The 26,262-nt window shown below is 38.8% G+C and overlaps 1 protein-coding gene across 1 annotated transcript in view; it reads right to left on the reverse strand.

The window, feature by feature from the left end:
* The window catches only part of MAP7D3 (MAP7 domain containing 3), a gene marked incomplete at its 5' end in the record, with an annotated part of 29,293 nt that extends 3,277 nt beyond the window's left edge, over positions 1-26,016 (reverse strand). The window contains 14 exons of the mRNA XM_009572296.1: positions 233-337; positions 1,474-1,654; positions 2,815-2,950; positions 7,406-7,650; positions 8,234-8,364; positions 8,738-8,883; positions 10,965-11,090; positions 12,174-12,272; positions 12,675-12,773; positions 15,248-15,349; positions 20,369-20,401; positions 21,355-21,469; positions 24,340-24,503; positions 25,936-26,016. Of these exons, the coding sequence (XP_009570591.1) occupies positions 233-337; positions 1,474-1,654; positions 2,815-2,950; positions 7,406-7,650; positions 8,234-8,364; positions 8,738-8,883; positions 10,965-11,090; positions 12,174-12,272; positions 12,675-12,773; positions 15,248-15,349; positions 20,369-20,401; positions 21,355-21,469; positions 24,340-24,503; positions 25,936-26,016 (1,763 nt within the window). The remainder of the gene's footprint in view (positions 1-232; positions 338-1,473; positions 1,655-2,814; positions 2,951-7,405; positions 7,651-8,233; positions 8,365-8,737; positions 8,884-10,964; positions 11,091-12,173; positions 12,273-12,674; positions 12,774-15,247; positions 15,350-20,368; positions 20,402-21,354; positions 21,470-24,339; positions 24,504-25,935) is intronic.
* Between the last annotated feature and the right edge of the window lie 246 nt (positions 26,017-26,262).

A 26,262-nucleotide genomic window follows, 5' to 3' on the forward strand; every position in this document is an offset into this window, starting at 1 on the left:
GAGCTTTATATTTCAGCATTCGGGTTTAAATTTTCATCAATCATAATTTATTTTCATATTTCATAAATCTACTACTTTATTCACCATTTTTAAAGCTCACAAGCTAGAGTTGGCTTTTGTAAAAAACCACACTACTTCCATTTAAATGCATCTGAGACCATTTGCCTGTTCAGTTTAACACCTCAACCACTATTTTAGGCTGAGAAACCTCTCTGCTTTCAAAACAGTATACCTTTTTTCTTTCAAGCCTTTCCTGCATATTTTGCTGCATAATTCTCTCTCTTTCCAGCCGCTGCCTTTCAGCCTCTTCTTGAGCTTTTGCTTCAGCTTCTTCTCTCTGAAAATAAAACAAAAAGAAGAGAGCACCCAGTGCACAACTTATTCCCAACAATCACAAGCAGAGCTGTTACAGAGATTGTGGTTCAACACAGACAGGAACATCAGACAATTGCTATTTAGTATTACCATACATTGCAGCTAAATGCCAATTACCCAGCTACTGACATGAAATATATATTACTATGACATTCAGAAACTGATCTGAAAAGAAAAATGATGTGCATGGCTGTATTTTGATTATGCAAATGTTCTGACTGTTGTTGAGCTACTCAGGGTTCAAACTATACTTCAGGATAAAGACTTGTCAGAGAAGGATATTTATAAAGTAACAAGACAACAATTAAATTCTAAATGTGGCAAGGTTAACTTAAAAATCTTGGCAGTCAGGTATCACTACCAAGATACTTGGCTGAACATCTACTGTTCCTTCTACGCTGGAAAATCTTTTCCAGTATGACTGGAAAGAAGATAGAAGCATAGTTAACACTATAATTGAATACAATTGAATAATTGTTATAAACTTAAACAAGCTTTTAAAGAAATGTTCAGACACGTCAATGCTATCCATTAGATACAGCTCTTTAAACACAAAGAATTTAATTGTTAAACTGCTTTAATTTTCAAAATTAATCTCATTTAAAGAAAGTCCACTTTCTGCAAAACACCTTCCTTCAGCCTTTGTGAAGGTACACAGATACTAGCTGTGGAAGACTATTTAGCAACCAGAAAAACAGACTTGGAAACACTACCAATCTTTCTTTTAAAGGAATCAGAGCAAGCCAGATATCTTTCCAGGCAGATCACCTCCTTATAATCCATAGCAGTAAGCTGGTAAAGTGGGCTTAGCACAAATATTTTATGTATGCAAAATAGCAACCCAGATAGCTAAAAAAAAAATTCCAAAATATCTGCTTCTGCCCCACACCTGAATTTATCAAATGTTTTTTTAAAAAAAAAAAAAAAAAAAATCACATAGACTCGGGCTCCATCTCAGACAGGATGAACTCTGCTTTAGATCATTCCTGACAGAGATTTGTCAAAACTGCTCTGTGAAAGAAAATCAAAGACAAGTCCCTTGAAAACACATCAGCAGCTTGTATGAGGAACACAGTTGGAGCCTACAGATAAGCAGACCTGTTGTTGAAGCTCTGCAAGTTTTTCCTGCTCTTCCTGTTCTCGGCGAATCCTTTCCTCTTCAGCTTGTTTTTGTTGTTCTTCATAAGCCAGTCTCTTTTCTTCCTCCTGCTTGCGGAGCTCCTCCTCTCGTCGTGCTTTTTCCTCAGTTGCTCTCTTGGCCATTTCTTCTTCTCTGATTCTAGTGTTTCCAAGACACAGATTACCAGCTGGATATTTATTTCTTTAAAAGTGTGCATGCACATGAGACAGACTAGGAAAGCAAGAAAGTTCGAAGTTTTCCAATCACAAAATAACTGCGTGAAGTACTTTCTAGTATGGATTTACAAATGCCACCATCCAGACCAGTCAAAGGAAAAAGCAGAATAACTTGGAAGAAACTATCCAGTTCTTTGCTGATTAAGTCAAGGCCAAGGCAGGTTGCTCCAATCATGGCATGTTTGATTGAGAACTGGATTAAGCGACAACTATTTAATAAATACCACCTGCATCCACAACAAGAATGAAGCTTTTAATCACTGTCAAACATAGATTTAGTTGAATTTCCTAAAAGACTGCTTCTTATATAGTCCGAATTCCAGAGATATACTGGAGGTGTACACTGCCAGATCATGCAGACATACACAGCAGATCTGATGAACATTTCTGATAAAACATCTATAGCAGACTATATGCAAGTTTATGACAGCTTTATACCCATGAGTGGAAAACAGACAAAATCTGATGTTCCATCATGTTCACAGAAGCACAGGCAGGTGACCCCTGATCTGGAATAAAGTTAGTCAGCACCAAGTTAGTAATTTATTTTTAACAACTTCTATGCAGTTGAACCAAATGCACACCAATTATCACTTTGAATTACTTGGCTGCAACATTTCTGATCCAGATTTTGGATCACTAACATGACGTTTGATGTACCATCAAACCACTGCTTGAGTTCACCAAAGGAAAGCTTAATACAGAGAGGTTGGCTATTTCAAGACAAATACAAACAAAACAAATACAAGTGGTGTAAAAAGCACATTCTAGTTTTGAAATAAAAGCACCACTGGTGACTGGAAGGAAAAAGAAGCAGTGATTTGCACAGGGACTATACATTACATACGTACTGAGATACTGATTAATGATACACACAGCAACCTGCCGCACTGAGATACAGATTAATGATACACACAGCAACCTGTCCTGTCTCAAATGGTGCTGGCGCCTGTCTCGGCTTCAGGAACTGCATTAAGATTTACAGGAACTTAAATTAAAACTTAGGAAACATACACAGCCGGAGTGTCCACTCTGACCACACCCCACCACTGAAAGCATCCCTTACTTCTCCTGAATCGTTACCTTTCCTCTTCCTGTCTCTGAATTCTTTCTTGGTCTTCACGCTCTCTTTGCTCCCGTGCTAGACGTCGTTTCTCGGCCAAGATTTTAGCAGCTTCTTCAGCTGTGGTGGTCCCTGCTACTGTTTTGCTACCTGATTCTGCAAGGGTTAAAAAAACCTGCTGTTAAAAAGACTCAGTAACTTAAAATTAAGAAAGACATTATCACTGTGATGAGATTTTTCTTTTGGCCAACTGACCCACTAGCTTTTCGACCAGTGCTCATCACTCAGCAAGTATACCCTGTACCTAAAGGCCCACAAGAGCCAAAGGGGAGTCCTAAAGAGATGCAGAGCCACAGTATCTCACTGACACTGAAATAACAACTCATTTCAACTACACTGATACAGCCATATTCCAGACGATACAGTTAAAGATATTCTCCAGTTACCATAGTACTTAAAAGAACATGTTTCTGAAAAGACATGTTTATTCCATAACACTTACAAACATTTAAAAGAAAACTGAAAAAAATACTGCTTTAGGAAATACTCTTAACTTCCTTCTAAGAAAACTGAATGCACATGACCCTAAAGAGGAAATACTAATTTTTTTGATTTCTCTTGTTTCATAACATTAACATTCATGCCTTTATATTTATAGAGTATCTTGGGGTGCAAATAATCAGCATTTTATCTGGCCCTGAAGGCACATAGTAATGACTTCAGTAATACCATATTTCAACACATTTTAGCAACAAATCAATTCCCAATTTACATGGAGATCAAAACAGCTCCAACCACCAGGTTAGCAGATATTTGTACAGTCCTGCAGTTTATGTTTCTTCATGTCCTGCCTGGTGTTATGGTGTCTGAACATCAGAGATACTATTATAAATTAACATCAGGAAAAAACCCACCCTTGCCATCCAGTTGCTCTCAATATATATTGAAAGAACTCTGATTTTAATCAGTTATTCCCACTCTCTAGAAATATTACTGTTTGAATGTGACTTAAGAACTCATCATCTGAATATTCAGAGAATTAGCTCTTGGTGTCAGTAGAGCAATAGCATCATAATGTTGGTGAGGACCTGCCTTTCTTCTTTTTAATATTTCACAAATCAGCACATAGATGTTTGCTTAACATTTATAAAGCCTTCAAGTCAAGGTAATTTTAATGAACAATGACATCAGGGTTTGATCAGTTATTTTGCTTCTGACCTAAAGACAAATCATTCAAAACACAATGCCATCATTAGGAACTTTAATACCTGAAAAGCTGCTTAAGCCCTATGGACACGTAATCACTACCTGCAGCTGTAGGGCATAATTACACAGAGTAAACCCTCAGCAGCTGAATCATGGCAGTGTTTTGTGCATAAAAATTGTTCTTGCAGTCCTAGGAAAAGCATTCCAGCACTGATGGAGTGCAGTCACAGAGAAGTTTTCTAATATTTAGATTTATCCAAAGCTGAAAAAGAAGCACCTCCCCAGAACACACATTGCTTCTGATTTGGGCAAAAACGCAGCCATGTTGATACAAACAAGAATCAGCCACGACAGTTACAAATTTGAACTCTGTCAAAAGGGGTCCTCCTCATCCTCCCTGAGCAGGAAAGACCACTCCTTTGCAGTTTTAAGAACCATTAGCAGGATCTGCCTACTCAAGAGTTGCATATGCTTTTCTTCCTATGTTCTGCAACTTTCTTTTTTATTTAAAGAAAAGGAGGGAGGTTTCATTCGGTGTTGCCAGTATACAACCGTGAAGAAATCAAATGTCTCTCTTCTCCTCTACCACTTGAGTGTCTTGCCAGTTTAGACTAGTCACTTTTTAAAGCAGAGGCCATCTTCTATTGTGCACTTCCACAGCAAAAACCACAGAAGTCCTATCTTAACACTATCAGAATCTCAGCTGTATCAAAATTGGTTGACATTTAATGTCAGGTTTAACCTATTTCCCCCCCTCAAAATTGAACCTAAATGAGACAACTTAATCCTCAGCAAGAAGCCTAAAGGTTTTAGGCTTTTAGGGTATAGGGTTATAACATGATAATGATAGCTTGAAATACGATGAGTATCTGGTAATGAAAATGATAGAAGAAAATCAGTCGCAACGATTCAGAACACTGCAGATACGGAAAGAACAGGGGGCATAAAAACAAAAGAAAGGGTAGGAGACCTCAAGTCTATGGGCCACCTTCCCATTGCATTTTCACTTTTGAAGCTTTACTGATGTTTACCGTATGGTTACTTCAACAGTGCTTTCATGTCCATGCACCCCTTGTACAGTCTGTTTCCATAGGGCTGGACCTGGGACTTCCCAACATGATTGCTAACATGCCTTAAGAAGATTCTTCCAGCGTTTTATACTCAGCTCCATTTTCCTTGTACTCCCACTGTCATTCCTGATAAGAACTGTCTTTTTCTCAAAGGACTTTTTTGTGATGGAAGGGGAAAGAGAGAAACAGGCAAGAGAAATGTCTCAGAACAACTGTAAAATATACTATTAGTTGAATGGAGGGAAGATTCCAACACATTTCAAGGCAAGTAACTCATTCACAATTAATCTAAGAATCATATTCCAAAGCCTTCACTACCCAGATACAAAAAAGTGAGGCTCCATGATAGTTTATTACCTATCATCATGCATAAGGTGAGAGCTCATGAAGGAGCACTTCTTATGCTTTAAGTTGAAACAAGCCTTTTAACTCTCAGAGAAGCTGCGAAAGGCTGCTGCCAGAAATGACAACTGCTCCAAGTCACTGAAAAATAAAAAGTGTTTTACTGCAGAACAGTATATTTTAGTAGGAAGACACAAAAAACAAGACAAAAACTTGATTGCTGTCTGTCAGCAACGGGCAATCAAGTTTAGTTTGAAGGGAGATGGTATGAAGATACCAGTGCACAAAGCTGAAATTAGGTTGAACCTACAAGACCTAGAGACTGATTTGCCACATGCCATTCATTGGTGTGCTCTGACTTCAGAAGCTGTCTGGAATATGGTATTGCACCAACCCACAGGGTGAACTGCCTACACAGACGTGTAAAATGAAAATTGCCTTGAAAATTGAAAGCAACTTTTTCTTTTTAAGAACAAAGATTTTTGCCTCACTTAGCAATATTGCAGCGTTCATTCAAAGAGATAAATGAAATCATCTTTATGTTGAAGAACATGCCCACTATTTCCTTATCTTCGATGTGTCAAAGAAAAAAAGCTTCACCCAGCTCCAGTATGAATCACTACAAAGATGAGTGGTTTGGAGATTAGCAATAAAATAAAAGGGAAACAGATAAACTGGGTTAATACAGTTCCAGAAGTCAGTGTAGAGGAGACAGGTGGGGCATCCAAGGAACAAGGACAGGTGTTCTTGTTTCAGAACAACTGGAAGATAGATAAATAGGACACATTGTTATGGAGGTTTCAACCAACCGATGACATTGATCACAATTGATTATGCCCCCTCTGAGGCATGCAAGACATTTATCACAGTAACGTAGCACATCGAGGGATGGACATTCTGACTGCCAAGATAAATGATGTGACACCGAAGACGGATGCGCAACTTCATACAAACATCCACATTTGACTATGACATCCAGGCTTCCTTCTAGAGGAACACATGCTCAAAGAACTGTACCATAAATGAGTTCTTCAGCTGACTAACATTATTTCACATCCAACATTGAGCAGTGTCAGGAAGAGCCTCAGAAATAACAGACAACTGCAGCAGCTGAGGAACCGTACATGCAGTAACGTGCAGCAAGCATGTGTTCCCACTTACCTTGTGTGTCTGAAGGATTTTCACCCCCAGTACTGCCCACTGGCTGTAGCTTAAATTCCAGAGATCCCTCCTTCTCCTGTTAAGTCTCCCTAAGTCCTTCTCCACAGAGAAGTGCCTGCCAGACCTCATCAGAAGGCTCTCCCAGATTCTGTTCTGGAGATGGCAGACGGCGTTCTTCCGATAAGAGGACAGAGGCTGTGCTTACTTGGCACAATGAAGAGGACTAGGAGACTAATTGCTTATCCGGTATATGGCTTTCCTTAATCTACCAAGATAATTTTTCAGTGAGACCTGTGAACTGACCACTTTTTCCTGAGGCAGCAATGGTTATACATTCACTGGAATCAAGACTGAGGCAGCCTTCTAGCTTTGTGAAAACTGGCTCTCAGCCTCTAATGCACCAGTAGCTGATTTCTTCCTCCAAGCAGGTCTCTATACAAGCAATTTTAAGAACTACCAACTAGACTGAAAGACCTTTGCATAGTTTAACTATCGACATTGCAAACCTAAGCTAGCAGATCCCTCAGCTAGTGTGGTTGAAGTCCAAAAGCCAAACAGGATTTCTGCTTTTCTTAAAATTATAGTACAAGCAGTAATATTGAAAGCTCCTGACTTGAATCTCCAAATCAAATAAACCGACTACTGCGCTAAAATCCACACCCAAAAGCCATACCACGTAAAATGACTGTATAAATAATCAGCAATGAACAGCTTCTGCCTTAAAGCATCCTACCCTCCAGTGGTCTGCCTCACGAACGAATTATTTCACCAGTCCTAGCACACACTGGAGATGTCTTGAATAACAGTGCATCAGTCACTGAGAAACACTCACCTTCTTTGGTCTTTGTGCTAGCTGCTACTGCATCCCTGTCCAAGGCTGGTGAAGCACCTTGCTCTTGTCCTGTTCCTTCTGTGCTCTTATCCTTTGGTTTGCTCTCTGCTTCAATTTTCTTTTTGGTAATGTTTGTAACACCTGGTGTGAGAGGTGGACGTTGGATGGGTGCCGGTTTAGAGACTGGAGTAGGAGATGGTGGCCTTTGTTTTGACATGGCAGGCGAAGGTGGGCGAGCCCTTTGTCTGTTGAAATAAAGAATATTTTTCAGGGCTAACACTGAAAACCTCAAACACACAACTGAGGACAGCAGTCACTTTGGTTAGTTTACATTACGTACCTCACTTTTCAAACTAAATCCACCCACAAACTACTGGTGCCTTCCTCATAAAACTCAAATACAGGATTCCAAAATACCCTGGGCACCTGGAATCACTACTTGTGGGCTAACATCAAAATAGGTCTGCTACCCCAGACCTCCATTTACTCCACATCAAGGATGAACCCTGTGATTCCAATCCAAGAAACTTCCTACACTAATACAGGCAGATCAGCTTATTCAGAAGCTCACATGCTTCCTGTTGGTTTTAGTGCACAGACTGTACAGAAAACCAGGGTGTATTTTGTCTACACAAAAGAGACAAAGGTTCAAGTAAGAGCTGCACCCCTACTGTGGAAAAGAGAAATCGGACCAAAAAATGAAGTCCTTATGTGTATAAACATACCTACGCATAGCGTAGGTCATCCAAATTCTAACAGCACAGCTAAGGCAGAAAGCATCCTTTATTTTGTTCTGAATAAAAGAAGATATTTAACCTGGAGGCATACCTAACTGTAGAAGGTGATGGAGGACGCTTCACCAAATTAGCAGGAGAGGGGGATCTTCTACGGGCAGACACAGATGGCGAGGGAGGGCGTCTTAAACCAGAACCTGGGGACTGTTTTTCTGTCTCTGATTTCTACGAAGATACATAAAAACAAGATAATGCTCACTCCTAGAATACATTACAGACAGAGGAGCTGCTACCCTAACAAACATACAACTTCTCAACAAGATGTACTTTACATTTCCTTTATGTTCCAAAACACAGACCCAGTCGATATGTTACGTAAATTAAACTTTGGGATCCATAAGCAGCAAACAATATGCCTTTAACATACCACAGAGTTCAAGGACCATAAAATCCCAATTTAATTTCAATACTGTGTTTTTTAAGCAAATGCTACTGAACACTGAAATAAGCAAGCAAACTGTTGAAAGAGGATCCCATCCTGAGCTCCTCCAAACCCCCCGATTAATACAAACCTAATTCCTGTGGATTTTCAACAAACCTGGGTTGAATCTGGTGAACTTGCATCAGATGAAGATACAGAGGACTTCAATCTGTCGATGCTACGACTGCGCACGGGCACTTTAGGAGTTGGGACTGGGGAATTGATGGAACTGGCTGAAGCTGAACGAGGACAGAGGTGAGATTCTATAAAAGTTAGGAATTTGCCAAGACAAAACGAGAACCAAGTGCACAGCATAAGAACAGGAGAAAAGGAAGAGGGAGAAAGAGAAAAGAAAGATTGTGTGTGTTAGAAACCGTACAGAGAACACCAGAGGCAGTGCACATTGCAATGGGTCATGGACACAGACACCACCATCACACGATTAGTATTTTGGAAGCAACAGCACCAAGAATAAAACCATTCTGAAAGCAGCAGTCTGGAGTAGATAAAAATAAAATGCTTTTCCAAACAATGTCTAAATTTGCAATACACCAGCGTTACTTTAATTTTAGTCAAGTTTTATCTAATCACAAATACTTCGTTTTTAATGGCTTAGCATCTTTCTTTACAAGTTCTTGATGACAGGTTCCAATTTTAGGCACGTTTCCCCCATACTCAAGGAGAAAATCCTCTTTCTTTTCAAAGAGTATTTATAAAGCAGCATTACATTAGGAATCTGAGTGTTACTTTACAAACTTTTCTTGTGAAATAAGCATTTGCGCAACATTATGTTATTCTACTTTCCCTCTCTGACCCCTTTATTAATATATATGTGTGCCCTTTATCCACATTAACAAATCAAAATAGGTGGTGTAAAAGAAACCTATCAAGAGAAAAAGGTCAACTGTTAAACTAAAATACCTTTCCTACCTGAAGTGTCAATCTCTTCACACATAAGATATTGAAAGAAATTGCATCTTCTAATTACTTTTTTCACTAATATATTATAGATAGATAAGCATACATAGATGTAAAAATCTACTTCTGAAACTAGATAATGGATTTTTCTATAGTCTGAATAAATTGTGACAGATGCCAGCATTTAATTTTGTAACTTTATGGAAAATACATTTTATTTTTATATTTACAGCATTTGTGCAAGGAGAACTGCATTCTGTTTGTGCTAAAGCACAGGTACGTTTCTACTGAAATGAAGAAAGTACCTCTAAGCAAACTGATAAAAATGTAGAAGTTATCTTTAATTCAGCAGTACTGAATAAGTCACATGCTGTCAGTAACAGTGAAAAAGATGGTATTTCCCCACATGACATGAACTGAAATATTCATGGTAAAATAAAAGTGGCATATAGATAGGCGTGTAAAAATATGACCATTGACTACAAACCAAAAAAGTAAAAACTGATTATTACACAAGGGGAGCAGTGTAGAAATGTCACCATTACCAACAAGGACCAAGTTAAGTGGCATAAGATAAAAAATAAAGATGGAATAACATATTTAAGAGGAAACAAGCAAAACTGGGAACGCAAGTTGTAAGGTAAGAGAGGAGAAAGGACTCCACATTGGTTCCAGATAAGCATTTACTGGGGCATTATTATAACCAATAACAATTATACGACATGTGGGATGCAGCTAGGGCTTGCCCACAATGCAGAGATTCCTGCGCTAGTACTAAGTTGAGCCACAGTGTGGGCTTAACAGCTCAGTTTGGACCAATATAAAATTGCTTGAGCCAGACAGAGTTTCTCTACAGTATCTTCTCCTTCCAGTATGCCTCTACTTCTACAATCAGCCTGACTGAAGCCAGCTCAGGGCTCCCTGTACTTATGCTAAGATAACCCCTTTGTCATGTTCCTACAAGAGTTTCTCCCCCTACAGAAATTTAGGCTTTGCACTTAATTCCTTTCAGCCTCCTTTGAAATTATATGTTTGTTTGGGTTTTTTCCCTTTCATTTCCTAGCACTGTTCTCTGACCAGTATGTCAGAGATACATCCAAACGCAGACCTCTGTCAGTTGAAAAAAAAAAAAAACATTAACAAAACCCAAAATGAACACCAGCATCTGGTTCTCCGCAGAGCAAGTAAACTGGCACTGGAGTTTAAAAGCCAGTATTATTCTACGGTTTTGTAAAGTAAACATGTAACGTAGCATATGAATTGGTTATTACTGACCAAAGAAAATACTGGATAAGTAATATTATACATAACCATATATTAACTGTCAGATTCACACTGAAGTGTAGCACAGTTAGCAACTATCATGTAAGTGCTTGCTTGAAGAGCAACTGCATAAAACTTTCAGGCTTTGCTGCCCTCCTGTTACCTGAAGGATCTTGTCCATCAGCCGATAATGTAGCAGCACTTTTACTCCTAGCTAAGGAGGCCTGTGTGGGGGCGAGGAGGCGACTGATTACGCTACTGTCCAGAGGACTGAGCTGGGAGCGACGAGCTAAATGATGGGAACAAATCAAAAAGGATCCAACATGAAATCATATAATGAAAAAGACAAGCAGTACAAAGCAAAGGAAGACTGTGAGCACTGTTGCAAATCATAACAGTTTTGGAAGAAAAATACTGAAGTCATGGAGAGGGAAATCCAAACTAAAAGTACAGAGGGGTTAAACAATGCAATCTCTTATGTTGCATTTCTTGTCCTCGGCTTGCTTAACACGAATCATTTTAATGTGCAAAGACTGGCACGCGTACAACAGAGATGAATACTGAAGTCAGTCAAAGTATGAAAAGTTGTTGACCCAGCTCTTCAGAGCTGTATTTCTCTAGATTGCAGGAAAGGCTGTTCTGATATAACAAACAGAAGACTTGCAAGTCAAAGCAAACCGTTATCGTCAGGCATCATTTGCACACACAAATTCCCTTGGACAGCACCCATTATCCACCCATACAGGAAAGATTCTGAGGCAGAATATAATTTCCACTGTTGGCAATAGATGCTAAAAAGGGAAGTTTCAGAATTGTTAACTCAAAGGGAAAAACATGTTAGAAAAGTTGCTAGTCTTCAGCTTTAGGAAGAGTTCCTAAAAAAGAGGTTATGTGTAACCTAGTGGGGAATACACAGACTAGAAGAGACTGAAGTGAGAACAGGTTTCTTCCTTCATTGGCATGCACAAAGTTTAGGCCAGCAGCAGGAACAGAGAAGTTGCTTTTAAACTGAATAATGAAAGAGAGCTTAAAAAGCAAAGGTAAGATTTAACTAAGAAGTGAACATGTGAGTGACATTTTTACTATATCTTACATTTAAACCTAACAGCTTTCAATTACGTCTCTCTCAAGCAGAGACATTTTGCTGTCTACTTACAATGCCATTTAACAAAGTCAAAGTCCTTCTTACAGGATTTCTTTTTTGTCCAAAAGGAGGAATTTAACCTTTACCATTTACAATTTTATCTTTACCACTGGGTAACTAAAAAGCCATTAAAAAGTTCTAAAAATTTAAGAACCACGGAAACTGGTGAATGTAAACTTTACTATGAATGGCTTTAAAAAGAAATATTCAGCTTTATGAAACAACCACCTGTTTTTTCTTCCTTTTTCACTTTTTCTAGTTCTGGAGAGGATTGGGGTTTACTACTCATTCTATTCAAAGATGTGCTCCTCTTCTTTTCTGTTCCTCCTAGAGACCAAGCGTAAGGAAGATTATTTTCAGCAAGATATTTATATATATGATTTTCTAAACTGCCATTCCCATGCTTTGCTTTTGCCAGTCAGCTAAAACCACCGATCTATCATTATGAAGCACTATTTTCTCATGAGCTAAATGGTTTGGCTACCATTCATCTACTCTCCCCGCTGTTTCCACTTTTCAGAGGAATAAGGCTGGTTTATAGACACAGTTACCCAATATCTGGCACTGCAATGTGCATAACGATATTTATGCCACAGTGCACAGACCACATGCACAGCAGCGAAAGCCTGAGTAAAAACATTTATAATGAAACTGGGATATGGTTTAAAGTCAACTTCAAATATCCCATTTACTGCCTCCCAATTCTCAAAACAAACTGGTTTCTAGCACCTTTCTGTTCCACCTGCGAACCTTTAAGTGCTGACTGCTGAGAATGTAGAGGAACTTTGTTATTCAGTCTGTTTAATGAGGCACTTCTCTTTGTGGTACCTGGAAGTGAAAGCGCATGGATTAATTTTGTTGAAAAGCCTAAAAGTCCCCTCCAACACCTGCCCCACTTCCCCAAGATACAGGAGAGTAATTACGTCAGTTTATAGTATGAATCCTTCAGAAGCAGGAAAACTGGATCAGGGAAGAATTACGCTATATAAAGCGTGATTTCTTATATTCCTGTATGTTACTGATCATAGCAGCAGGATGCCAGTCTCAACAGACCTCCTGTTTGACCTACCAAGGCCATCCTTGTACACCTTTTTAAATAAATAATTGGAAAAGGGCTCATCACATTCTGTATGAGTAAGAGCAAGAAACAAAGTGCTCAGCTTAGAATGAACAAAGAGCACAGCTGATTAAATACTCCATTGATCCAGGGACAAGCATCTTCCTGTCAATTCTGCATTCTGTTCCTCCACCTTCGCAGGCACATACACACAGCAGAAGCAAACTGGTTAATTCTGCGCCTGTATTTTCTGTCATTTGAATTTAGCCATCATTTACCAAACAGCCATTTCTTCTTGAGTGCCAGATCACGAGCGTAGAATGGCTCTAACTTGCTGTGGTGATCTAAACCAGTCAGTTAGTCGACCCCTATATCGTTGGAGTCCTGTTGAAATTTCTTGTATTTCAGGCCGCCTGAGAATTCTTCCTCCAAAGCAAACAAGGATTCACAAAGGATTTCAAGGTATGACAGTAAGTTTGAAAGCAATCCCAATTAGTTGATAATTAGTGACTTCCTTTGTTAACAGCTTAATTTGTACTGTACAGCCCTGTTTCTGACTCATACCCAGAGCTGAACCCTGCAGTCACATTATATATAAATATAATTTTAAATCACAAGCAGTCTCCAGTGACTCAGAGCCCCTGCAGCTATGCCAGTATAGATATATTCACTGATTCCCCTACCAGGCATATAGTGTACGAGTACAAGTTTTGTTGCTGCATCACCTTCAAACATGAACCAGCAAAATAACTGTTAGCTGTGTCCATGTTAGGGATTCTTTTAGCACAGCTCATTTGATCAAAGGTTGTAGATTGACAGAACAGCGTAGACCTAGTTGAACTGGTTTTCGTATTAAACAGCTCTTAGTTTATTAACGCTTTTTGTCATTTTGGTAAAAAAATACAACATTTGGCATACAGTCAGGCTCCTATGAAACACTGGGAAGATTCCCCACAAGGAAATCGCAGGCTAAAACAAGCTGGTATGTGCTCATGCAAATAATTTTTATTTTTATTAACAAGCAGATTAGGACAATTCCTTGTGTTTCGTCTTTTTCTTTTTTTTTTTTTAATTTTTGATTTGGAGATGGCAGATTGCCGTGATTTGCAGAATGACCTTGACGTAACATTTTATAAGGTCTGTTTCGCATTTCCTCTCTGTAAGTAGCTTACGTGTATCGGGACGGGGCAGAGGGGAGGAGGCAGAGAGGACATTTGCATGTACAGGTTTACCAGAGAGTGGGAAAACCAGAGATCTATCCCATCCCCTGCATCCCTGTGAAGACCAGTTGGGTGGTGCACATTTTAAACATGACACACTGCAGTCAGGAGCTTCATCCACCCCAAAGTTGCAATTCAAAATGAGATTGGAAGCCGCAGAAATTGGTAGACGATCTCTAGAGAGCAAACACTCTCAGAAACCCTTAAAAAAATAAAATTAAAGAAATAGTTGGCTTCCAGGCCATTTCTATTCCTTGATAGTCATTGGCAAGTAAGTAACCCAGAATGCTTGTGCGCAGTGGTGTGCACTAACAATTTAAGAAATGTGTCATTTGAGTATCAGTATCAAGACTACACTAATTTATTGGGCTAGGAAATGGTGTCAGAGCTGCACGCTATGGCTCTAATCATGCTAGAACTCCAAGTCAAAACAAAACAATCTCCTCCCACCCAAAAAACTCCTACAGGTGTCAGAGTTTTTCAAGCATCCTTCTCTATTTGGTTAAAGCAGAATTCTAATACTAAAAAGAAAGTGTGTGTTTATAGAATACAGGACTGGCACAACAGAAAGATGTCAAAACTAAGTTGATTTTTTCCTTCCCACAGGCAATCAAATGGCTGAAGCTGTCTAACAGAACAAGGCAAACTTCACTGTTGTACTATTTCTATTTTGCTGAAATTTTAGGACATGATTTAAGGCATGCAAACCCCTAAAGATGATGTGAAATGATTTGTGAATCAATCATTCACCAAGATTTGACTTTAGTAAAACAATTACAGAAATAAAAAATAAAAAGCCAGCAATCTTTACCGTTACTCTTCTGCTCTAACAGAGATCACATCAACTGGGTCAAAGCCCTGAACAGTCAAGCTGGATTAACAAATTGCATGAAATGCATTTGAGATCAAAATATGAAATGAGTGACAGAGCAAGGGAGGAAGAGGAGTATCATTCCACCTCCTGTCTCCTCCCCAGTTAACAGTTAAGCAGTACACCTGCTACCAGCAGACACACAAACACTTACTTCGATCAGAAGCATTTAGAAGTGCTGCAGACGACGACAACCGTTTATTCATGACAGCTTCTGTCTGTTTGATGTTTGCTGTGGAAGTGGACCGCTTGCTGGCTGTGTAAAGAAGTGCTTACTTTAGAATTAATCTTCACACCTGAGGAAGAACCTTTCACACATTGCTGTGAGCTATGGAAGTATTACATCCTGAAAGCTATTTCGAGTTTTGCTTAATGAGAAAAAGAGATATTTCCCCCCACACCTTTGACCAGACTCGATACAATTAGCACCAGTTGTAACGTGGACAGAAAAGGCATCTAGTTTTAGTCGAGTGATGCCAAGATTTTAGGCATAGGTATGCAAACAGGTGATTTTTAAACCCTGTGCTCCTACCATGTAAAGACAAAAGCTACTGAGGTTGTGTGTTGTTAACAGACTGGCAAGACAAAGTAACAACAAAACATGAATAACAATAATTTCTTCCCATAGGTGTGTCAAAACAGTTTTTCAATCACTAGTTAACAAAAACAAAACAAATGCTTTTGGAGGGATAAAAGCAAGTCCAGAGGAAAGGCAAGAAAGCATTCCTATTTCCGATTACTTCCCAAGGGCTGCTCTGACTTTTTTAGAAATTTCCGATTTTTTTCAAAAAGCTAGTCTTTACGTTCATGTTTCCTATCAATTTCGCAACTCTTCTGACAAAAAATTGCCACAAGAGGCATTCTTTTTTTTTTTGTATGTGTACACACACACACACATATATATATACACATAAAAATCACATCTCACATGGCAAAAATTCAAGTTTACTAAAAGCCAGATAAATACCCACTTTTTAATTTCAAATAATGTACTTTCAGGATGAACACTACTCCAGTGTGTGTGAAGGCCTTGGAAAAGCATGTACCTGTTGGTATGGAAACTCAATAAGCAGAAAACAGCAATGCACACAAAGTAATGCGGACTAGCACAATAAACACAAGAAATTCTATACATCAAACACAAGTAATTGATTTTGCTGGCATACTGGACAGCAAAGATGATTAATGTGAACTCATTAGTGCATAAGCACCAAAGGAAAAAGCAGCTCTACTCACCACAGAGGCAGCATCTTTTCCCTTTGGCCAGCATGCTATAGCAGCTCCTTATAGCACGAGCCAGGACATAAGGATTCCTATGGACAGCCCTGCCTCTGCATTGTACTTTTGACAAATGTACCCAACCCAGGCTTCCTGAGCTAGGGGCCTCCCGCAAAACCATGTTAAGTGAAAACCAGATTTTGGAGCTGAAGCTACAAAAGTGGCAAGCTCTTGTCACAGTGAACAAGAACAAAGTCCCCACAGGGCAAGAGGAAGAAAGGGGGATCTATTGAGTCCAGTTAAGAAATGAAGATCTGAGCTTAGCAGATACTTTCCCAACATAACAAAAAAAAAAAAAGGCATTTTGTGAATGAAGCCAGAGTTCTGGGATAACTAAAACAGCCTTGAGAGGTTTTATATATGAAAATCGGGAAACTCATAATTCATGCATTTGGATGTTTTCAAAGGAAAAGACTACCCTCTAGCGTCTGCTCTTAAAAAGAAAGCCTGGCTCCTGCCAGAGCTCAAGCGTGCAAGTCAAAAGCCTCCGAACATCGTGGAGATGCTTCATACAAATTTCTCCTTGTTCAAATTAGCACCTGCATGAAAACTGATATTTGGTCCATCACCTACTAAGACCCAGAGAGCAGAAAATTAAATCTTGCCTTGAGGAAAACTACACTGAGCGAAGTAATTCTTTTCCAGCAAGTTTACAAGTTCTGGAGATGGGCTGTGCTGTTCAGTAAAGAGACAAGGGATGAAACCTCTACTAGAAGATTCCAAAGAAAAAATGACAGTCTATATATGACTGTTCAAACAAAAAACAAATATTAGGTTCTATTTTACAGGGAAACAGAGCAATGGCGAGGGCATGAGCTAATATCCCAATTGATGCCTTGACTGAAAAAATCTAATTGGTAAAGGGTATTCATACAAATATTTGAGTTTTCTTTTTCTAGAAAATTTTAAGGTCTTAAGAAGTCAATGTTTTTTGATCAATACATTTGCAAATATAGGATCAGATGGCCTCAATTTTTTCCCCTACCTCAACCACAAGGTAGCTTCTACAAATGTGAAAGCTTTGGACAATTCACTAGGAAAAAAGCTTTAGAAGACAGACAGGATATTCTCAAATAAGGTAGTCTGGTTATATAGGTAAATTACTCTTCTGTATTTTGGGAGGAAATTTAAATTACTTACATCAAGGGATTCTAAATGGAAGAAGCATAGAGCATAGTCCCATGCAATACTAAACGTCTGTATTATTTTTAATGGAAGGGGGAAAACAACTGTAGCAGCAAAGCCAAAAAAATCATATGACTGCCATGCAGCAAGGCTTGCAATTGGGTAAGGAGATGGGAAACACGGTATCTTAAAAAAATCGTTATTAGAGAGAACAGCTCTCAACCTAGCTTCTGAGTTTCACTGAGAGAGGGTGCTGGAGCACTGCCTATCTGAGGCTGGATAAAATTAGGTTAAATAAAATAAGATTATCTGTCTCTTAGTTCCTTCCAAATTTCTACTAGGACAAGGAAGCTCTTTATTTAGAAAGGAGAGACTCTGGCAGCCCAACTTCTATTCTAATAGCATGTCTCCACTACAGATGCACCTGAACATCTAGTTTTGCTCAGCAGTCATCACTAAGCCTCCCTCATTTACAAGGACTCTGTCATCAAGGATGCTTTATTACACAGCCTTGCCATTTCTCTTGGCAGACCCACACCCTGCATGTTTCATCTTAGCACTGACAGCAATGTCATTAATGTAACATTTGACGTTGGGGCTTTCATCAATTTTTAAATTTCAGGCCATCAGCGGGGTACTTGGTGCAGTCTCAATGAATCACATTCTGTACATAATGTAGAATGGCTGATGGTTGCTGAAATGTTCAATTACATGGGGTTCACTTTCCAGAACACACTACCTCTATTACCCACAAATACTGCTTTACCAGTCAATGTTCCTAAATATTACTGTTGACATGGCCAGCTCATGGAAGAACGTGTCTGATTTTTTTTTTTTTTTGCACAGCAATACAATAGACAAGAAAGCCTTTAGTCCTAAAACAATGTAAAGAGTATCTGAAATCCGTTCCCCCAATGGTTTTCATTTTAAGAAATGGAGCCTTTAATCCCAAATCTGCCACAGAAACTGATGGTGGAAAAATAATATTGTATTGAAACTTGCTCTAGATGTACTGTTAGAGAAGGTGCACTACTCTGCCACAATGACATAATGTAGCAGAGCTCATATGGTGTCATTTTTCAGAAATCCAAAAGTAATTGTTGCCTTTCCAACAATTATGCAAACATAAGGTGAAAGGGACCAAATAAGGATTTTTAGAAAGCTGTCTAGACTTATGAATCCTACATGGTTTGGGTAGATTTTAAATAACAATTAAGTGAGAAGCTTCCAGAAAGTCAAAAAGCTAAGGACGATCCTGAAATGGGAATAAATATGAGAAGCATGAATCCAATCATGATTCCACATTATCCAGCCCAGGTAAGACAGCTGTACGTTTGAAACCTCAATGTAAAGATGAACACAAATTTAAAACAGTGTGGACGTACAAGTGTCTTGGTCAAACACTGCATTATCTGTTTATTTCCACAGTCAATTTTTTCAAAATTGCTGCCAAGTTATTCAAATTGATCGACACTAGCTGAACTTATGTGCTCCTCCTGTTGTTACTTTATGATGTGTAAGACACAGCGTTAAGTGCCTATTTTTACATCAGGAGCATGTCTGTTGAAAGACACTTTATTTTCAATGTGCTTCAGCAGCACTGTGGTTCAAGTCTTCCTCCACGATCAAAAGGGCAGACAAGATTCATTTCCTCGCATAAATGAGGAGAGAGCAAAGGACATTATTTTATGTTTGTTACAAAGTTTAGCTTTAAAATTAGATAAGGTAGAAAAGAATAGTGCTTTCCTAAGCATTTAAGGCAAATGTGATTTCCTAGTTTCAAGGTTAAATGACATTTGGTAATGTGGAATACAGTAATTGGGATTTACATGTGTATCCAAGGAACACATGTTAAACAGGTAAACCAATCCAGTCAAACTGGCTAATTTTGGAGAAAATTAGGGATTCATGCTGTGCAGAGAAAGGGAAGAGAGAAGTTAAATAAAATACACATGCTTCTGCTGTGTTGCCAGAATAAGCCACAGTAGTTAAATCATACTCAGTCAGACTTTCATTGCATTTTCAAGTCTCATATTGTCAGCATTACGAGACAGCTGTATTGAATTAGTAATGCTGCGAGCATGCACAGATTTTCAGAATTCATATTTAGCTGGGTCTCAGCTGAGAGCTATGATCTTAAACTAGCTACAAGAAATAATTTTGCTTAATAAACATATAGCCTTGACAAATGTATCAGTGATCCAAAGCATTTCTATGAATGGCTAAGTCTGTGCACTGGAAAGTGCCAGAAATCCAATGAAAACACATTTAATATATAGAATTATGTTTAGATAATTGGACAGATCTGATTTTGCAAAACCCTTCATGGAAAAAGTACCCAACTGCACAAAGGACCCACTCCCTTTCACAAAGTTTCAGCAAAATATCATTTGATTTTGCCAATATTACTTTAATTGCTGGTAAAACAAAGCAAAAAGAAAACAAACCAAGCCCTACCATGTACTTTTTGCAAATTAGGAAACAAGGAAAGGCTTCGAAATTGCCCTTAAAAAAAAAAAGCTTAGACTACTGAATTAATTTATATTCAAATACATACCACTAAGAATTTCTCTTCTCCTCCCCCATGCTGTATCCAGTCATCTTTAAAAACCCAAATGCACATATCCTTTCCCTGAAAATTCCCTCAGGATGCCATGACTTAAACTATAGTTTAATTAGCTACGAGGGACAGTTAAAAACATAGGGGGCTGCTTTCTACTTAGGGATCACATTTGTTGCACAGCTGGCCAAGATCCAGGAAAAGATCTATAAGAAGATGGTTCTCCTTAGTTTCAGAGAAACAAGAACTCAAGTTTAAAAGGTTAGTAGTGAGTGTGAAACAACAGAAAAAGAACGTTTTAGAAATCAATACCACCAGTTCCACCTTCATCTGCGGTCTGCTGTTCTGTAGAAGAAGAAGGTTTGTAAGCTAAGTCACAAGGTCAAATAGCAAACAATGCAAGCTAACCAAAAAATGGGGAAGCTGAATATCATAATGATAATTTATACCAAAGCACTTTCAAACATGTTATATACAAACACTTAAAAGTCAACACTCAAGCTGACATAAGAAGACACTACTAAAACACAGTCAGTACAATTCCACCAATTCAGAAGATAGGCTGAATTGAAGCATTTTTTGTTTTATTTTATTCCTGAACAATAACTTATGTTAAATTACTTATTGGCAGGGTCTTCCAGTTAGGTAGTGCATGAAAGGATCCCTTCCACTGCAATCCTGATTTGCTGGTCTGATTTCAGAATGTTTACAAGTAGAAACAGTTAATTGTGTGAAATAGGAAACAATCTGAGCTCAAATTAAACAGCATTAAAATGTATCACCTAAGTTAGAATAGAACCTATTCTCCAAGAAGCTCAGACACTGCATCTCCTTACCCCATTCCTGGTCGTTCAAATAATCAGTTAGCATTCTGTAACTCTAAGGGTGCGTTTAAAACATTTTAGATGTAGTATTATAGTACAACTGGTTTTTTTGTTCTGTTTGTCATCAGTCTTAGCACACCATTACATGTACTGCATTTGAAGGACTCAGAATTATTTCAACGTTTTACATTCCCCTTATCTGATGGTTGGGGGCTGGCAATGCAATACTGCCAGGTGTGGTATTTCCCACGTGGCTTCTCTCTAGCTCTTCCCAAAGTCAAAAATAGCTTTAAGTCTGAGCAGCATTTCAGGGCAAGTACAGATATGATTCTTTCCCAAAGAGCTACCCATAGATCCTGTTGTCAGATCCAAGATAGGAAAGGATGCCCAGGTCCCTATGAATAGTGCTGCACCTGCCAGTGTTTACACATAATATTCTGTGATTTTAGCCATGCTAGAAAAGGTGCTACTTACCTGTTTTGCTCTCTGAATCTGGAGTTACAGATCCTCCCCATGACCACCTCTTCTGTCGTGTCTCCAGTCGCTGATTCCTTTCCAAGGTACGATGCATAACTGCTTCATATCGCTCCTATCATCAAACAACATCTTTATGAAGCTTATAACTATAAAGCACAGCTATGCCAGAAGACAAAATATAGATTCCACCCCTCCCCACCCCCCCCAATCTGATTTAAAATCTATTTTACCTATACTGCCTGATAACAAGCTCTTGTTACAAAAACTATCATGCAAAGAATGTTAAGGGCAATTAATGGTTTCAAAACACCGCAAACATGATTAGGTTGAGCTAAAGCACAGATAACCTATTTTGCTCTACTTAAAATAGCCACCAAACAGACTTCCTATTCAGTAAACAGCACTACTTATTTTCTAAATAGGGATGAACCCCAAACTGAGCAAAACTAATTGCTTACCCTTTAAACTATTTATATTCTGAAGTTATTTCTAAAAGGTGACAAAAATTCTCCATTATAAAATACCAAGTATGAGGTTATTTGTATTTTCAGAGAACTATACAAACACTGACCCTAGTCTTAACAGATACTGGCATTAATAGGATATGATGAAACCAGAAATCGCAAGACATGAAGGCAAAACTGCAAAAAAGACCAATCAACTCCAGACCTCAGCAACCACTGCTGACAGGACAAAGAGGACTGAAAGAAGCTTTTGCTTCTGCCTCCAGGACTAGTAACCGCTAATGGGGGAAATTTAGTTCTTGTGCATGAACATGAACTGTAACCATACTAGACTGTTTCTTCTCAGCCAGGTTTCCATACATGTGTCAACAACAGATTTCTCTCCTGGAATAGTCAATCCCAAGTGATCTTTTGAAGCAGTATTTACTGCTGATACATTGCAGTAAGATGCCAAGGGGGCTCATTATCCAAACATTTCTCCCTCTTGAGGACACAAGACTTTCACCTTCTTTCAACACCATTTCACAACACAAACTAAAAAAGCCGCAGTGTATAACAGACAAAGTAAACTTGGAAGGAAGGGAGGAAGGATTCCATTCACTGACAAAAGATAAAATTAAAAGTTTTTGTTTGAAATATAAAGCTTAGCTTCCCCTCTGTTAAAGAAACCTGAACTAGAGTCTACCTAAGGTGCCAAAGTACCCAGACATTATGTAATCTGTAGATGATATTTCCATGGAGGTATCTGCAGTGAGGTAATTCTTCAAAGTCATAGTTAAAGACATAGGCTTCGCTTTACAAACAACAGAAAATCAGTTATCAGCTCAAGACATCAACACAGTAAGTTGCACAGCTGTACAGAATAATTGAGTAACTGTGAGAAGACAGCTATCTCAATCCTAGCCATGGTTAGTTGTCTTCAAGACTCTCTTAGGCAGAGAACCATTTCTTTTTCCACAGTATTTGCTACTGTGCTGCTGCTTCTACTTTATCTAAGGAAGATGATTAACTAAATGAGACTTGGCTGAAGTACCAAACATGAAGGTTGGAGACTATGTATTTTTTAATGCACTTCTACCTACTAAATTTACAATTGTAGATGGTATCTTGCTGGCAAATGTTGCCCTAAGATAGCTTATCTTCTTTAAAAGTGATTATTTTCTAATGTCAGAGTACCAAAGTCAAGATCTGTTTTCACCTTCTGGTTGAAAGCAAGGTTTACAGGTCAAGTGCACACTATTTTCCCACCTCCCAGATTCCTCTTGCATAACTCTCTACATACAAGGTCATCTTCCTCCAGGGACTAAGTAAAAGACAAGGTTAACACCAATCAAAACACTCATGGGCTAGTCCTTGTCTTCCTTGATTATCCACCCTGGTAGCCACTCAAAACATATCCACCATCCTCAAAATTAGATGAATAAATGTACTATAGGCTTAGGGGTAACACCTCTTGAAGCATAAGGGATGCTTTTTGCTTAAAGTAGTTGCTTAAAGAGATGATACTGCACTGGACTGCAGTCAAGGCCCACCCAAACATTTCTGCTTGTTCTCCAGCAATGTAAACTATTCCATGAAGTTCAAATGGAATATCAATCTGAACACACCCAGAAGCTGATTACAGATGACCAAACACCAGTGTAGAACACTGCCAGTCAAAAAGGGTAAAAAAGATGTATTGCTAGAACAATGAAACAATGGCTGGACTCCAAGGGAACAGCCCGGCCTACAGGCTCTTCATCAATGACCGACAGCAAGTTCTTACAAACAGCTTATGAAAGCACATGTGCCTGTCATGCCTTTACTGCTGACACCCTGGAAATGAACCCTTTCAGAACTTTCTTCGTGTTTAATATGCACTAGCAGACCTACTCTTCAAAAGGGATGGCATAACTTCATGTATTTATTTCTACTTTCAGCTTCTATCAATTTGCAACGAGCTCCACAACTCAAATACTGCTCTGCTGGTCCCTGTGCAGTCAAAGCAAAGGCAAAGACTCAAGTAAGACCAGACAATACACAGTTCAAAGCAGAAAATGGTAACTACACAGATAACATTATCAACCGCTCAACATACAGTAACAAACTGTATTTTAGAAGAACTGAAAGAATGTGAGCCTCAGTGGGGCTCCCAGGAAGCAAGACACAGAATTAAGAAAAGTCTAAGACTTGTCATGCATGCTGATTTACAAACAGAATCTACAAAGTGCACCAAAAGGAATCTAGAAATCTAGGAATATGGGGTGGGGTTTTTGCTCATGTGAAAAATAACCAGTGGCCAAACAGCAGCCACAGCACCTGAAGTCCTGAGTGCCTCAGGTATAGCTAAAGCTAGGCCTGGGAAGGGGAAGGAGGATATGTGCCTATATAGCCCACTGTACAGATGTGAAAAATATTTTTATGTTCTAATACATTCACCATTTCCATAACTTTCTATTTCACACCACTTCAGAGCATGGTAATGTAGGAAAACAACGTAGAAGTTTCTTTAAAACTATAGAACTTTGACACGCGGTACCTTTTCCTCCTCTATTTTTTGTTTTCTCTTTTCTTCTACTGCTGCCCTCCGTTGCTCTTCTTTCTGCTTCTGTTCTTTTAGCTTTCTCTGCCTTTCTTCTAACTGTTTTTCATACTGGAGTTTTGCTTTTCTCTCCTTTTCAAGGATTTGTGTCTCTTTGGCAGCTGTAAATTTTTAAGAAAAAATTAAAATTAAACTTAACTATTCATTGATATTACAACGCAATTTACAGGCAAGAGACTACCAAGCAAAATTGTCACCACTTAAAGCTAAAACATACAGCAAGATTAGCTTGCAGAGCTGGATGACACTGCACATGACGACAGAGGAGTCTTTAATTCTGTCCCCAGGTTAGACTGGAATTAGAACCTTTCCTGCCATTAGACTTTACTGTCTAGACAGGAATGTCAGGATATGCATATATCCTATGTTAAGCATATACTTTTCTTGCCATCATAATAGTGAATAGTGAAGTCTTTATAAGTAAGTAGTAAATTGAGTATCAAAAGGCGGAATTTTCTATGTTGCGATTTTCATTTTTTTTAGAACAAGATATAATGAAAAGATTTAAAGCACCGAGTGACAAGATGGGAAAACCCCACAGCTACTGCATCTGAGTTCAAAATAGTTATCTCACTATTCTCCGCAGTCTCCACCTAGGAACAGCTGTGCACAGTTTAACAGGAAGCTTCAAGTCCTGTGACAAAAAGCTAGTGGTTGAATACACAGTGGAAGTATTTTCCGCAACTAAACGAAATGAACCAAGAGACCAGATAATTACACCAACAATGCATAGGCAGTATCTACATATAAGGCCCCCAAAATACTTCTGAATTTATATGCGTCCTAGTCCTACCCTCCCTCCATGTTAGAGTAGCACAATCATTTCCGTTGCTGTGTGTCTTTGCTTTTATGTTAAGAAACAAACATACAGGCCAGAGAGACACCACTCCTCACAAGCTGGGAGACCAAGAACCAGGACTGCAGGACATACTGTGACCCCTTCATCTCTTGCTGCGCATGCACTGATTCACGTCACAAACAGCATAAAGCTGGGCAAGAGTTTTATGCTCTTCTCTAGATCTCAGATTCTTTGCTAAGATAAAGCAAATACTGCTGACACTTCAATCCAGGAGTCATTTCGGTGTGCTAGGAAACAAGGGAAGCAGTGTTCAAGGCAACCAAGCCATTCAACTAGCTATATCTTTTTTGGTTTTCTCTGAATCAGTGTTCCCCAAACCTCAGTCTTCAGGACTACAGGAAGCAGTTCTAAGCTAAAAGTTTTACTTTCAAAAGTGTTTTTGTTAAGGCTGTCAATAAGAAATTGGCTAAATTTGCTTGGTGGTCACTAAGAAATGGAAGGTCAGAAGTGACATAGAGCTTCAAGAAGCTAAAAATCTCTGGAATGTTTTCCTCTCAAATCTAATACTTCTCCATTCAGGTTCACAGATGGTCACTGATGGGGGACCAAGAGCAGACTTTGTCTCTTCTCCCCAGCAAGCTCAAAAAAGTGACTGAACAAGGAGTAAGAGAGTAAGTTATTCCTTTACCACAAACATGTTAGGAAATTATATTTCAAATGAAACATGAAAATACCATGTTGCTTTTCCCGCTCTTCTCGACGCTCCCTGGCCAGTCTTTGTCTTTCTTCTGTTCTTAGAGTGGAACCATCTATCACTGTCAAAAGAAAAAACGAAGACACATAATTGTCAGTTATTTTGAACATTCAAATTCAAATAAAAAAGTCTAAAGTCTTTACCATCAAAAGGATAATGGAACTTCCTGAGAGATACACACACCACCAAAGCACTGCACACTCTATACAGAGGTTAAAGATGTCATCTGAAAAATTCATAGGAAGCTGAATACCCTCCTTTTTCCCCTTTCCACTCCCTCAAAACAACCAATCCGCTATTTTTAACA

Source organism: Fulmarus glacialis, unplaced genomic scaffold (genome assembly GCF_000690835.1).
Source record: "Fulmarus glacialis isolate BGI_N327 unplaced genomic scaffold, ASM69083v1 scaffold42802, whole genome shotgun sequence".
Lineage (NCBI taxonomy): Eukaryota > Metazoa > Chordata > Aves > Procellariiformes > Procellariidae > Fulmarus > Fulmarus glacialis.